Source organism: Nomascus leucogenys, chromosome 16 (assembly GCF_006542625.1).
Source record: "Nomascus leucogenys isolate Asia chromosome 16, Asia_NLE_v1, whole genome shotgun sequence".
NCBI classification, from domain to species: Eukaryota; Metazoa; Chordata; class Mammalia; order Primates; family Hylobatidae; genus Nomascus; species Nomascus leucogenys.
Window position 1 is genome coordinate 82869939 of NC_044396.1, and position 14840 is coordinate 82884778.

The 14840-nt window shown below is 43.5% G+C and overlaps 1 protein-coding gene across 3 annotated transcripts in view; it reads right to left on the bottom strand.

Moving 5' to 3' along the window:
- Window positions 1-14840, bottom strand: part of ADCY8 (adenylate cyclase 8) — a 271269-nt gene that overhangs the window by 13800 nt on the left and 242629 nt on the right. For all 3 annotated transcript variants that reach the window (XM_003256212.3, XM_030795007.1, XM_030795008.1), the window contains one exon: window positions 9346-9492. In XM_003256212.3, coding sequence (XP_003256260.1) covers window positions 9346-9492 — 147 coding nt within the window. The remainder of the gene's footprint in view (window positions 1-9345; window positions 9493-14840) is intronic.

The window sequence follows — 14840 nt, forward strand, 5'->3', positions numbered from 1 at the left end:
TCTGAGAATGTGATCTTATTTGGAAATAAGTTTTTTGCAGAGTAATCTTTAAAGTTAAGAAGAGGTCATATTAGATTAGGGTGAGCCTTAAATCCATTATGGCTGGTGTCCTAATAAGAAGAGGAGAGCACACAGAGACACACACAGGGAGAAAGCCATGCGAGGGTGGAAAGAAATTGGAATGATGCCACCACAGCCAGCCAGCTACCACCAGAAGCTGGGAAGAGGCAAGGCAGGAGTTTTCCCTAGAGCCTTCAGAGGGAGCAGGGCCCTGCTCACCCCTTGATCTCACTCTTCTTGCTTCCACAACTGTGAGAGAATGCATTCTGGATTTTTTGTTTGTGTGTTTGTTTGTTTTTGAGACGGAGTCTCGCTCTGTTGCCCAGGCTGGAGTGCAGTGGTGCAATCTCGGCTCACTGCAAACTCCACCTCCCGGGTTCACGCCATTCTCCTGCCTCAGCCTCTCCGAGTAGCTGGAACTACAGGCGCCCGCCACCACACCCGGCTAATTTTTTGTATTTTTTAGTAGAGACGGGGTTTCATCATGGTCTCGATCTCCTGACCTCGTGATCCTCCCGCCTCGGCCTCCCAAAGTGCTGGGATTACAAGCGTGAGCCACAGCGGCCGGCCTGTTTGTTTTGAGACAGAGTCTCGCACTGTTGCCTGGGCTGGAGTGCAGTGGTGCGATCTCGGCTCACTGCAACCTCCACTTCCCAGGTTCAAGTGATTCTCCTTCCTCAGCCTTCCGAGTAGCTAGGATTACAGGCACCCACCACCACGCTTGGCTCATTTTTTGTGTTTTTACTAGAGACGGGGTTTTACTATGTTGGCTGGACTGGTCTCGAACTTCTGACCTCGTGATCCGCCTGCCTTGGCCTCCCAAGGTGCGGGGATTACAGGCCTGAGCCACAGCGGCCGGCCTCTGTTGTTTAAAGACACCAAATGTGTGGCACTTTGCTACAGCCACACTAGAAACAAATACACATAATAATAAAATGAGCTTTTAATGATCATAGTTCTGTGCCAAGTGTATTAGTCTGCTCAAGCAGCCATAATAAAAACAAACAACAGCTTTGTTCTTTTGGCTTAGGATTGACTTGGCGATGCGGGCTTTTTTTTGTTCCATATGAACTTTAAAGTAGTTTTTTTCCAATTTTGTGAAGAAAGTCATTGGTAGCTTGATGGGGATGGCATTGAATCTATAAATTACCTTGGGCACTATGGCCATTTTCACGATATTGATTCTTCCAACCCATGAGCATGGAATGTTCTTCCATTTGTTTGTATCCTCTTTTATTTCATTGAGCAGTGGTTTGTAGTTCTCCTTGAAGAGGTCCTTCACATCCCTTGTAAGTTGGATTCCTAGGTATTTTATTCTCTTTGAAGCAATTGTGAATGGGAGTTCACTCATGATTTGGCTCTCTGTTTGTCTGTGATTGGTGTACAAGAATGCTTGTGATTTTTGTACATTAATTTTGTATCCTGAGACTTTGCTGAAGTTGCTAATCAGCTTAAGGAGATTTTGGGCTGAGACAGTGGGGTTTTCTAGATATACAATCATGTCATCTGCAAACAGGGACAATTTGACTTCCTCTTTTCCTAATTGAATACCCTTTATTTCCTTCTCCTGGCTGATTGCTCTGGCCAGAACTTCCAGCACTATGTTGAATAGGAGTGGTGAGAGAGGTCATCCCTGTCTTGTGCCAGTTTTCAAAGGGAATGCTTCCAGTTTTTGCCCATTCAGTATGATATTGGCTGTGGGTTTGTCATAGATAGCTCTTATTATTTTGAGATACGTCCCATCAATACCTAATTTATTGAGAGTTTTTAGCATGAAGGGTTGTTGAATTTTGTCAAAGGCCTTTTCTGCATCTATTGAGATAATCCTGTGGTTTTCGTCTTTGGTTCTGTTTATATGCTGGATTACATTTATTGATTTGTGTATGTTGAACCAGCCTTGCATCCCAGGGATGAAGCCCACTTGATCATGGTGTATAAGCTTTTTGATGTGCTGCTGGATTCGGTTTGCCAGTATTTTATTGAGGATTTTTGCATCAATGTTCATCAAGGATATTGCTAAGCCAAAAGAACAAAGCTGGAGGCATCACACTACCTGACTTCAAACTATACTACAAGGCTACAGTAACCAAAACAGCATGGTACTGGTACCACAACAGAGACATAGATCAATGGAACAGAACAGAGTCCTCAGAAATGATGCCGCATATCTACAACTATCTGATCTTTGACAAACCTGACAAAAACAAGAAATGTGGAAAGGATTCCCTATTTAATAAATGGTGCTGGGAAAACTGGCTAGCCATATGTAGAAAGCTGCAACTGGATCCCTTCCTTACACCTTATACAAAAATTAATTCAAGATGGATTAAAGACTTACATGTTAGACCTAAAACCATTAAAATCCTACAAGAAAACCTAGGCAATACCATTCAGGACATAGCCATGGGCAAGGACTTCATGTCTAAAACACCAAAAGCAATGGCAACAAAAGCCAAAATTGACAAATGGGATCTAATTAAACTAAAGAGCTTCTGCACAGCAAAAGAAACTACCATCAGAGTGAACAGGCAACCTACAGAATGGGAGAAAATTTTGGCAACCTACTCATCTGACAAAGGGCTAATATCCAGAATCTACAATGAACTCAAACAAATTTACAAGAAAAAAAACAACCCCATCAACAAGTGGGTGAAGGACATGAACAGACACTTCTCAAAAGAAGACATTTATGCAGCCAAAAAACACATGAAAAAATGCTCATCATCACTGGCCATCAGAGAAATGCAAATCAAAACCACAGTGAGATACCATCTCACACCAGTTAGAATGGCCATCATTAAAAAGTCAGGAAACAACAGGTGCTGGAGAGGATGTGGAGAAATAGGAACACTTTTACACTGTTGGTGGGACTGTAAACTAGTTCAACCATTGTGGAAGTCAGTGTGGCGATTCCTCAGGGATCTAGAACTAGAAATACCATTTGACCCAGCCATCCCATTACTGGGTATATACCCGAAGGACTATAAATCATGCTGCTATAAAGACACATGCACACGTATGTTTATTGCGGCACTATTCACAATAGCAAAGAGTTGGAACCAACCCAAATGTCCAACAACGATAGACTGGATTAAGAAAATGTGGCACATATACACCATGGAATACTATGCAGCCATAAAAAATGATGAGTTCATGTCCTTTGTAGGGACACGGATGAAACTGGAAAACATCATTCTCAGTAAACTATTGCAAGGACAAAAAACCAAACACTGCATGTTCTCACTCATAGGTGGGAATTGAACAATGAGAACTCATGGACACAGGAAGGGGAACATCACACTCTGGGGACTGTTGTGGGGTTGGGGGAGGGGGGAGGGACAGCATTAAGAGATATACCTAATGCTAAATGACGAGTTAATGGGTGCAGCAAAACAACATGGCACATGGATACATATGTAACAAACCTGCACATTGTGCACATGTACCCTAAAACCTAAAGTATAATAATAAAAAACAACAACAACAATAACAAAAAAAAACCAAACAACAGAAACTCATTTCTCACAGCACATGAATTTTGGGGAGGAGATGCTACTCAGTCCATTGCATCAAATACAGTCTTAAGTGCTTTTTAATCTCTGCATTTAACTTACAATGACCCTACTGTATCTCATTTTGTAGATGGGAAAACTGAGGTGCATAGAGGGATTAAATAACTTGTTTAAGGACATAGAGTGAGAAAACAGCTAAATTACATAAGTTCAATGCCCTTGCAGGTAACTATTAGATTAAAAATTCCAGGCTAGGGGTGGTGGCTCACATCTGTAATCCTAGCACTATGGAAGGCTGAGGCTGGCAGATCACCTAAGGTCAGGAGTTTGAGACCAGCCTGGCCAATGTGGTGAAAACCGCTGTCTCTACTAAAAATAAAAACTCCACAGTATACAAAGCATAAATTAAACATTTTAAAGAGATTAAAAAGCAGACTGGAAGAGGGGATGTCCGCATATACTGGGGCACAGAACTAGGGGCTCTGCCTCCATTGATCATCTATTTCTCTGAGTGGCACTTTGAGCTTAGTATTCTCAGATCCATTTTCCAGATGAATCAGCAGAGGCTCCATGTGGTAAAATAATGTGTCCCAAGGTCCCAGAGTGAGAAAGGGGAGACAGGACCACATATAATTTGCAGGGCCCAGTGCAAAATGAAAATGCAGAACACCTTTTCCAAAAATTAAGACGCACGTGAGAGCAACAGCAGAACATTAAAACAAGTGTGGGTTCCTTTTGTGACTGCATAGGGTGCACACTCTCGAAGCCAACCCTGAGTGGGAGAGCTAGGCTCAAACTCAAACCTCACTGATTCCCAAGTCTAAACTTTGTCTTCTTATTCCCACTCTTGGAAGACATTTAGATGCAATTTCTGATTCTCTAGCTTTTGCCTCCATTTAAGATTATAATATCCTCAGGGTCTCATGTCATCCTGGGGTGGACAGACAGGCAGACGGAACAGAAGATGGGTTCTCTACAGACTGTCTTGTTTTAGGCATCATCTCAAAATTAATCAGGGGCTGAGAAACTTGGAAAATTCCTCCTTGAGAGGAACTCTTCTGGGAACATGGAGAACACAGGTAGGTGCTTTGCTTTGGTGTGTGTGTGTGTGTGTGTGTTTGTGTGTATGTATAGCCTGATTTACAGCAGGGGCAGCCTTTGTTTATTATTTTTGTTTCTTGAACTAAAGTGAAGCCCCTCTTCTTCTGTCACAGAGATTCTGCCAGTTGTGCCCAGGGTACACAGGTCTTCAGCCTTGGATCATGACTGGTCTTTGCTTTCAGACACTAACCAAACATATTTGGTGTTTTGGCAGCCCTTCAGCTGCTAATGTTTCAGCTTAAAAATCCTGGAACATCTTCAGTTGCTCACCTCCCTCCCTCTGCCTCCCTGTAGCTGCTTTCCCCCAGCTTTCTGCTGGCGGTGGACTGATCTGATGTGGTCCTGTGGAGAGCAGGTGCTTTTCCTTCTCTTTTCTTCAGAACCACTTGGCCAAGAGCCAGCTTCAGGCTCTGGTAAGCCTCCCCCTCAGAAGATAATTTGGAGGCAGAAAGGAACTTCATTATCTCATTTAATATCCATCCAGCAGATTTATTTACTCTATAGCTGAAAGTGTCTGCAGGCATAGTGTTGTCCCTGATCAGCCCATTTGTTCACTAGAGCAAATGGGGAAGTGAGATGTGAGAGGGCTCTTCAGCCCTTTGTTGAGGCAGGGGCTGTGGGGTGAGGAGCCCTTGAGTTGGGTTATTGCAAACACAGTCTTGGAGATGTGATCTGTGCAAAGTTCAGCTTTTCTCTGAGCCAGGAAAGAATTCTGCATGATCTCAGGTTCCTGTGGTAATTCTATCGGCAAGAAGAGACGCGTCAGTATTAAAGTGAACAGCAGGCATCTGGCTGGAACTCAGCCAGGCAGAATCTAGAGGACCTCTCTTGACAAAAAAAAAAAAAAAAAAAGGCAGGTCTGAGTGACCCAAGGACCGACACACAGGCAAAGCTGAGAGTGTTTGGGCTAGCAATTCAGGCCGCGTTTTTATTTTTCCTGTTGACTATATTCTCCACTACCTTCCCCCCGCCCCATCCTTTCTCTTCCCCTTTCCTCCTCTTTTCATCCTTCTTCTCTTCATCGCTGCCTCTCTTCTCCCTCCTCTCTCCCCTCCTCCCCATCTACTTATCCTCCCCCTCCTCTTATTCATACTTTTCCTCCTGGTCTAACGCCCCTGTTCTAAAGAACCAAGCCTCCTAGACCAATTCCCTTTTCTCCAACTTCCCTCTGCAAACGCCCATTTCAACCACTAGGGGCACTGCCCTCCTTCTCCGCTTTCCAAGACTCTAGAGAGTCTACAGTTTGGTTCACTGAGATGCAAATGTAATTCAAATGTACTTTATTCACTACAATTTTAAAATATGACAGGGAGCACTTTTGGAAGATGGGTTGCTATAAAGCGAGCTTGTCCAACCTGTGGCCCAGGACGTCTTTGAATGTGGCCCAACACAAATTTGTAAACTGTCTTGAAATATTATGAGATTTTTTTTTTTGCGAATTTTTAAAAGCCCATCAGCTATCCTTAGTGTTAGTGTATTTTATAGGTAGCCCAAGACTTTATAGGTAGCCACATTCTTCTTTCAATGTGGCCCAAGGAAGCCAAAACACTGGACACCCCTGCTATAAAGTTTAAAATACAACAAAGCCTGACGTCTTAACCTTTAGTCAGATATTTGTAATAGAATTAAAAAATTAATTAATAGAATTAAAAAATTAATAGAATTAAAAAATTAAAGAAATTGGAAGTATGTTTTGAATTGCGTTAACCTATCTTCACCTTACTATCTGCCAGCTTGTTTCTGTCCCCCCATTAATGAATTAATTCCTTTAGCAAGTACTTAGCAAGCGTCTGCCATGTCCATCTCTTATGTGCTAGACACAGAGCTGGGCCCTGGAGACTTAACAAGATACAAAAATATGGTCTCTACCTTAGTGAGCTTATGGCCTAGCATAGAGGATAGGAGTTAAAGGTGCTATTGTCACAAAATTGCCTTCCCCTCCCCACCTTGCAAGACCCTCTGTACTAGTTACACTTACCAGTGACTTCTTGTGTAAGGGCAACTCATAGTCACCCTGCCTCCCACTGGATGGTGAAGCCTTGGGAGGCAAGAAGTGATCACGTCTTATCCATCTTGACCCCCCACACCCATCCCAGGGCAACTATGATGACCGTGTTTGGGCTTATGACTTCAAAATCATTACCATGAAATGCCAGGTAAATGAGAAACAGTGCAACACAAATGATTCCAAATCAAAGCAGTATGGGAGACTGGGGTTCAAATCTTGGCTTTGCCACTTAGTGGTATGTGATCTTGGTTATTTTTGGTGTTTCTAAGTCTCAGCTTTGCTTATTTTTAAAATGAAAGCTAATAATGCCTAGCCTAAGGGTTTGTGTGAGAGGTAAATAACTACTAAATGACATATATTGAAAATGCTTTGCATTTCTGGCAACACTTGTAAACACCTATAGAGATTAGTAACATGGGTTTCTACCCTAGAACTAAGTGGCTAGTAGATGGTAAACAGGGTCGTACTGAAGGGTTTCAATCTCTATGATAGGAGATTTTTCAGAGTATGAGTTCTTCATTAAAAAAGGAGTGACAACATTTACCTGGATAGAGATGGGGGTTAGAAAAAAGCCTTCAACAGTGGAAGTAGTGTTTGAATTGACTGTTAAAGGAATGTTAGCTTTTCAGCTGGTCATAGAGTCGAGGGAGAGAGGATGGGGTAAGGGCGAGAATGGCATGGCCTCCAGGCAGAAAGTGCAGTGTGTGAGAGCCAGGTGGGCTTGTTGGCTTGTAAGCAGTCAGGTGATGCTGGCCAGGTGGCCTGCAGGGAGAGGTAAGGCTGAGAGGAGGCAGGGACAGTGAGTGCAAGGCCTGCTAGAGTTGACAAAGGGGAGCCACTGAAGGGTTTAGGCTTCAAAGGGATGTGACAAAATTCTCCCGCCTTTGGTGATTGCTAATGGTGAGATGCAGGCAGGCAGAGCAGATAGGAGATGACTGCAGTTGTCTAGGAGAGAAATAACATGGTCTGAATGAAGGTAAAAGCAGCACTGATGGTGAGAAAAAGGCAGGTGTGAGAGCTACTAAGAAAGTTGATGAGATGTCTGCACACCCATGTTCGTCTCAGCATGTTCACAACAGGCAAAATACGGAATTAGCCTAAACGTCCCTTGAGAAATGAATGGATACACACATGCACGCATGCACACACACATGCACACACCACACACATACACATATACACACACACAGTGGAATAGTATTCAGCCACAAAAAGAAGGAAGACCTGCCATTTGCAGCAACATGGATGGACCTGGAGGATACGATGCTAAATGAAATATGCCAGGCACAGAAAGACAAATACATATGATATCACTTATACGTGGAATCTAAGAACGTCAAACTCAGAAGCAAAGAATGGAATGGTGGTTATCAGAACCTGGGGGGTGGGGTGGGAACAGGGAGATATTAGTTAAAGGGTATAAAGTTTTAGTTAGACAAGACGAATACTTTCTGGAGATCTATTGCATAGCATAGTGAACAATAATGTATTACATACTTGAAAATTGCCAAGGGAGTAGATCTTAAATATTTTTGGCACAAAGAAGTAGTAAGACGTGAGGTGATGGATATGTTAATTAGCTTAATCATTCCACAATGTACACATATATCAAAACATCACATTTTGCACCATAAATATATACAATGGAAAGAAGGACTTCACGGGACTCAGTAGCTGGATTGAATGTAGGGATGGAGGGACAGGATGCTCTTTAGAGTTATGTAGTAGTTGTTCTTGTTTCCCACCCCAAGCCCCTTTGTGGGACCATCCTCCAAAATGCCATGAGTGCTGGCTGCTGACAATGCACTGCTGCACCTCCTTTTGGAGAATTTGCTTGGCCTCATGAGAACTCCCTTGCTGGAAATGCCTGGGAGGCTAGGTACCCCTACCAGGGCAGCCCATGACCAATAATGACTGACCAATACGGGTATCCAAAGGTCTGGCCCCCTGCTTCAGTGTGAGACAGTTGTACCATTTATGTGCCCGAGTTCCCTCTGGGGTTAGGCAGGGATTTGGCTTATTCCATAGCATTTTCTCAGGGAATCACTTGCTTCCCATCTCAGGCTTAAGTAACTGGTTGGACACTGGTGTCCTTCAAGATGGGGAATGGGGGAGTAGAAGGCCCACTTGTGTCAAGTTTATGAATGGACCTGAAGTGCAGCATGAGTATTTCCCCCCCACAGAATGTGTTCACTAGACTCACGGAGCCTGGAGGAAGAAACAGCTATCTGTAGTATGTTTGTACTTGCAATTAGTCTCTGACCAAAGGCAAATGGACAGTTTTGTCTTTGACACTTTGAGAAGATGGAGCAATGCCTGCTTCAGTGTCCAGCCTCTGTGGTGTCAGTGCCTGAGTAGTATTGGCCTCATAGAGGCTTCTAGTCAAGTCCTGCCTTTGCCATCTGCCGGCTGTACAACACTGGGTTATGTTACTTAGCCTCCCTGAGCCTTATATTCCTGATCCCCCAAATAGGGAAATAATAGCATTTAACTCAGGTGATAATTGTGACAATTAAATCAGATAATACATGTTTGTGTTTATAACGCAGGCTGGAATTCCGTAAGTGCAAAAAAAAAAAAAATGAGTAATTCGTACAATGAATAACACAACGCTTTGACAACGATGCCTATTTGTGATTGTAAGTGTCTCAGGCTTATATTTACCTCATCGAAGTCAGCAATGATCTCATTCAGCAAGCGCAGGCATTCCACTCCCTGGTTATTCATTTCGGTCTGAGAGTAAAAGTCCGCAAATCCTGGGATGGAGGCAAACATCACCCCAACAGCATCATAGGATTGAGAATACAGCTCCTGGACAGAGACACACAGAGGGCGCCAGAAATGGTCATCAGAGGTCGGTTCTGCAATGATGCTTCCTGTACACGCATGTGTACACGTGTGCACAGGCACCCACAGAGAGACAGAAAATGAGTCTTGGATATCGTTAGGTCAACACTGTGTGTTTTAGTCCACGTGGGCTGCTATAACAAAATACCTTGGACTGAGTGGCTTATAAACAATAGAAATTTATTTCTCACAGTTCTGGAGGCTGAGAAGTCCAAGATCAAGGTACTGGCAGATATGATGTCTGGTGAGGACTCACTTTCTGGTTCAGAGATGTTGATTTCTCACTGTGTCCTCAAGTGGTGGAAGAAGCAAGGTAAATCTCTGGGGCCTTTTAAAGTAAGGGCACTAATCCCATCCATGAGGGCTTTTACCTTCATGATCTAATCACCTCCCAAAGTTCCCACCTCCTAATACCATCACCTTGTGAGTTAGGGTTTCAACATATGAATTCTGGAGGATCATGAATATTCAGTCTATTGCACCACAATCCCAGCATCATCACCATATGGAATGTGATGACTGAAAATTCATGGTCTCCAGCCTCAGCTGGGGCCTGAGTTCTGATTGCCAGTTCATTCATTCTTGGTCAGCTTCCTTTTCTTTTCTCCTCAATGGTTAGTCCAAACCTTCAGATCTCCACTTAACCCCCTACTCTATTCCTCTCAGTAGATGATCTTACCTTTCTACTTCATTGAGAACATGGTGGTGGCTCTTGGTGGTGACTTATCTCTGTTCCAATCCTCATAGACTTGTCTGTTGTTCATTTTCTTCTCTTTCACTTCAACTCCAGATGATGATGTGTCTGTCTTTCCTTCTCTTGCTGAAGGTCAGTACTTCCACCTGATCATTTCATAACTTCTTCAGCAATTTACTTTTTCAGTGATCCTTTTCTTTCTCATTTCTTTCTCCTGGCCTCTTCTCCCTGCTCCTCCTCCTCCTCATCCTCTAAGAGTCTCTTCTAAGAAAAAGAACAAAGTGCCCTGGATCCTACAGACACTTGTGGCTATCAACTAGTTTCTCTTCCTCCTTGTTGCCAAACTTCTCAAGCTAGTTACCTTCACTGCCTATTCCCGCGCTCTTAATGCCCACTGGCATCTCAGACTGGAATGAAATGAACTAAGAACAGTCTAGCCTGCTAGTCAAAGTGGAAAAATCAATATACACATGTAACTTTATATCCTGCGGGACACCTGCAGATTGGTGCTTTTATTGATCACCCCAAGATCTTGATTCTCTTGACTTTTTATGCTTTAGTGATGTCCTTTGCTTTTCTCATGCCTGGCCCCTTTGAGAATGCCTTTTTTTTTTTTTTTGCCTCTTTTCCACCTTAAATGTTGGTGATTGCTATGGTTCTGTCCTTGGCCCACTGAATGGTTCAATTTTACAGACTTACCTGGTCCATCTCGTTTCAATATCCATGTGCTGACGGTTTCTAAATTCCTGTGTCAAGGTCAGTTATCCTTCTTGGGCTTCAAGCTTCTATGTCTCATGCTTGGTTGCCCTCACCCTCCTCCAATCACAGTTTCCATAAACTGAGTGCATCTTCTCTCCAACTAAGCCTGTGTCTACTGCATTGCTCTCTAATTCACTTGGTGGCACCAGCATTGCCAAATCATCAAAATAAGAGACCCTTAGAGTCATCCTGACTCCTTCCCCATTGTATCCATCTTCAATAAATCATCAAGTTCTGCTGGGCTTGTTTTTGTCTTCTAAACATGTTTGCTTCTACCACTGTGTGTGTGTTTTTAAAAATCAGGCTCTTCCTGTTTTCCTTCTTGATCACTAAAATGAGAGCCTTCTACTGGGTTTCCTGACTCCAGTCTTGTTCCATTCAAAGGCATTCTTCACACAGCAGCCAGAGTGATCTATTAAAGATACACTATTGACCATACCTCTCCCTATCTTAAATCCCTCCAATGGCTCACCATTGCCCTCAGGATAAAGCTCACACACTGAAGCAGACGTATATGCATGCCCTTGCCTCCACCTATCTCTTCAGCTTTATTGTCTGCAACTCCCCAGTTGGACATGTGCTCCAGAACACAGAAGCATTTGTACTTCTGTGTGCATGTGGTGTCTGATGCTGTAGGTGCTCTGCCTGCATACTCTCACCCAGTGTTCAAGTGTCAGCCCTTGTGTTTCTTCTCCACTAGATGGTGTTTTTCTCTGGCCACTAGAGGGCACTCTGCCCATGTGAGAAGCAGCCTTGGGAGGTGCCAGGAAATTAACACCCCTCCGAAGCAGCAGTTGACCAATGCCAATGGGAACTGCTGGAGAGTCCTGGCTCCCTCGCGCCTTGGGCCTGATAACTTTGAGGCATGTTCTCACACCATTTCCCTGAATTTCCCAGCGGGATTAACCTCCAGTCGCCCACGGGGTAACTAATCGGATGATGCATCATTTATCGGTTGCCTTCCTTCTCATTTCCAATCTACTAGTGTTTACTGGGACCACCGCTGAGTAAATTACTTGCATTCAAATCCTTGTCTCAAGGTTTGCTTCTGGAAGAACCCAAACAAAGACACAAACCCTGTTCCATTTCACACTTCAATGCTTTTATTCCTGCCGTCTGTCTCTGGGTGGGAAATGTTCTTCCTTCCCTGCAGTTAGCTTCCTTTACCAGGCTAGCTCTTGTTTTCTGCCTCTGCTAACCATTTAGAGACAACGACTTCTATAAGTCACAGAGGGAGTTTAGAGGCTGCACTTGGTGCTTTTCAGTGACCTCAACAATTCTACAGTATAGCCTTTGCCACCTGCATTACTGTCTTAACATCCATTTCTTCCTTTAAGTGTGGATTCCATGAGGGCAAAAACCACATGCCATTCATCTTATTGCACTCCAATTATGTATCGTGTGATTAGTAGTTTTTAGATGCCCCGATATAATGCACACCCTAGACAGTCTGGTCAAAGGTAAATACTCAAAACTGTTGGTTGATTAATGACTTCCTGACCTTCGTAGGAAACATGAAACCTTACAAATTGCTTTCATATGAATTCAATGATTTAATCCTTGTAATAATTCTATGAAGTCATATGATAATTATTCCCACTTTACAGATACAGGAAATGAGATAGAGAGGAGTTAAGTCATTGTTTTGGATCACACAGCTAGTAGTGGGAGAGAGGATCAGAGGACTCCCAAGGCCTTCCCTTGCACTACACATGTGAGTGTGCCTCCTCCACATGGCATGCCCTAGGTCAGAGAAAGATGGTGTCACCCATTCATCATCAATTGCTCTTGAACTTTAAGTGTGTATTAATCTAAACTGATGCCTTATTTAGTCCTTATTCAAAAGAGCACAGGCAGCTGATGACTGGCTAGGTAGGGCTGGGCAGGGTAGAAGGAGTGCAGATAGCAGTCAGGGAGCAGAGCAAAGGTAAATGGCTTTCAAAGGTGGATTTCTGTTTACCTTGGCTTTGAACAATATGGTGATGCCATGAAGGAGCCTGACTCTGCAGTAGGAGTCAGAGATCCTGCTTAAGTAAACGTGCATCCTCCTAATGACTGTGGTTTGGTGGGAAAGTCTCTATTTACTCTATTACCTATAGTATTTGTTTGCTAGGGCTGTTCTAATATAGGACCACAGACTCAGTGGCTTAAACAACAGATGTTAGTTTCCTCACAATTGCAGAGGCTGGAAGTCTAAGTTCAAGGTGTTGGCAGGTTGGTGTTGTCAGAGGGCTTTCCTCATGGTTGCAGATGCTGTCTTCCCTGTGTCTTCGCATGGTCTTCCCTTAGGTTCTAGTCTCCTCTTCCTATTAGGGCACCTGTCATATTGGGTTAGGTCCCCTTAATGACCTCAGTTTAACTTAATTACCTCTTTAAAGATGCTGTCTCTAAATACAGTTACATTTTGAGATCCTTGGGGTAAGGACTTCAACATATAAATTTTGGGGAGATATAATTCAGCCCATTACACCTATATTTTTATTTTCTGCTTAAAAATAGAGATAAAAGAGAAGATCCTACCCTCTAAAATTCATTGTCTAATTACGCAGTCCAGATCCCCTCCCACTTTGGTTTATGCCCTGGGAGGTAAATGCCTCCATGGTATAAAATGGCAGGCAGCCAGGGGTGTCTTAACGATTGTTTGTCTCCCTGAATATTCTAATGAATGCCAGCTCCTCTCACACTCTTTTGTTTTTGTTTTTTGAGACAGAGTCTCACTCTATTGCCCAGGCTAGAGTGCAGTGGCGGGATCTTTGCTCACTGCAACCTCCGCCTCCTGGGTTCAAGTGATTCTCATGTCTCAACCCCCTGAGTAGCTGCAGTTACAGGCACCTGCCATCATACCAGGCTAATTTTTGCATTTTTAGTAGAGATGGGGTTTCACCACGTTGGCCATGCTAGTCTTGAACTCCTGGCCTCAAGCAATCTACCCACCTAGGCCTCCCAAAGTGCTGGGATTATAGGCATGAGCCACTGCCCCCAGCCTCATGCCCTTTTCCTTAGTTTTATTTCTCAGTCTTTCCATCATTTGAAATATTCTGATTGCTTAAATAATAAAAATGTGATAATATTAGCTACTTTTTTGAGCACTTACTATGTGCCAAGCACAATGCAAAAGATTGCACATACATCATCTCATTTAATGTTTACCACATCCCCATGAGACAGACACAAGTAAGACCCTTATTTCATCTATGGGGAAACTGAGGGATGCAGAGATTAAATACTTTACCCAAGCCCCATAGTTGTTATGACGTAGAGCTGGAATTTGTACCTAGACAGTCTGACAACAGCCCATGCTACTGCTAATAATAACTATAATTATAGCAACAACAACAGCAATAATAATAATGACAAGCAGGAATAAGTGTCATGGAAATTGGAAACTGGTTTAGGTTTGTCCATCTGATGGGATGGTCGTTTCACAGTGGAGGGGTAAGAAAGAGCTTGAAGAAATATGACCTGAGTTCAGATCTTGATTCTGTGGTATCCTGCTGGAGGTTGGAGAAGTGGGAATAGGGTGGAATGGGACTCACCCCTCTTTTCCATAAGATGCTAGCTGATGGAGAGAGTGGCTACAGGGGCCTGACAGTCAGTTGAAGACCAACCCCCTCAACACAGGCTCTCAGATAAGGATGGATTGGACAATGTGTCTTGGATTTGAGGCACAAATGGGAACCTTCAGCCCCTTCCTGTGAGGCAGAGTGGGACTGATCTGATTTATCTACTCAGTGGCTTGCAGAGAGCCTGGAGAATGGTGGGTCTTTACCTTCTTGTGGGGCAGAAAGGGAAACCTGTGTTAAGTGGCTTGCCATATGTGAGGAGAAGGCGGGTTCACCTTGGGCAGAAACAGGTCCGT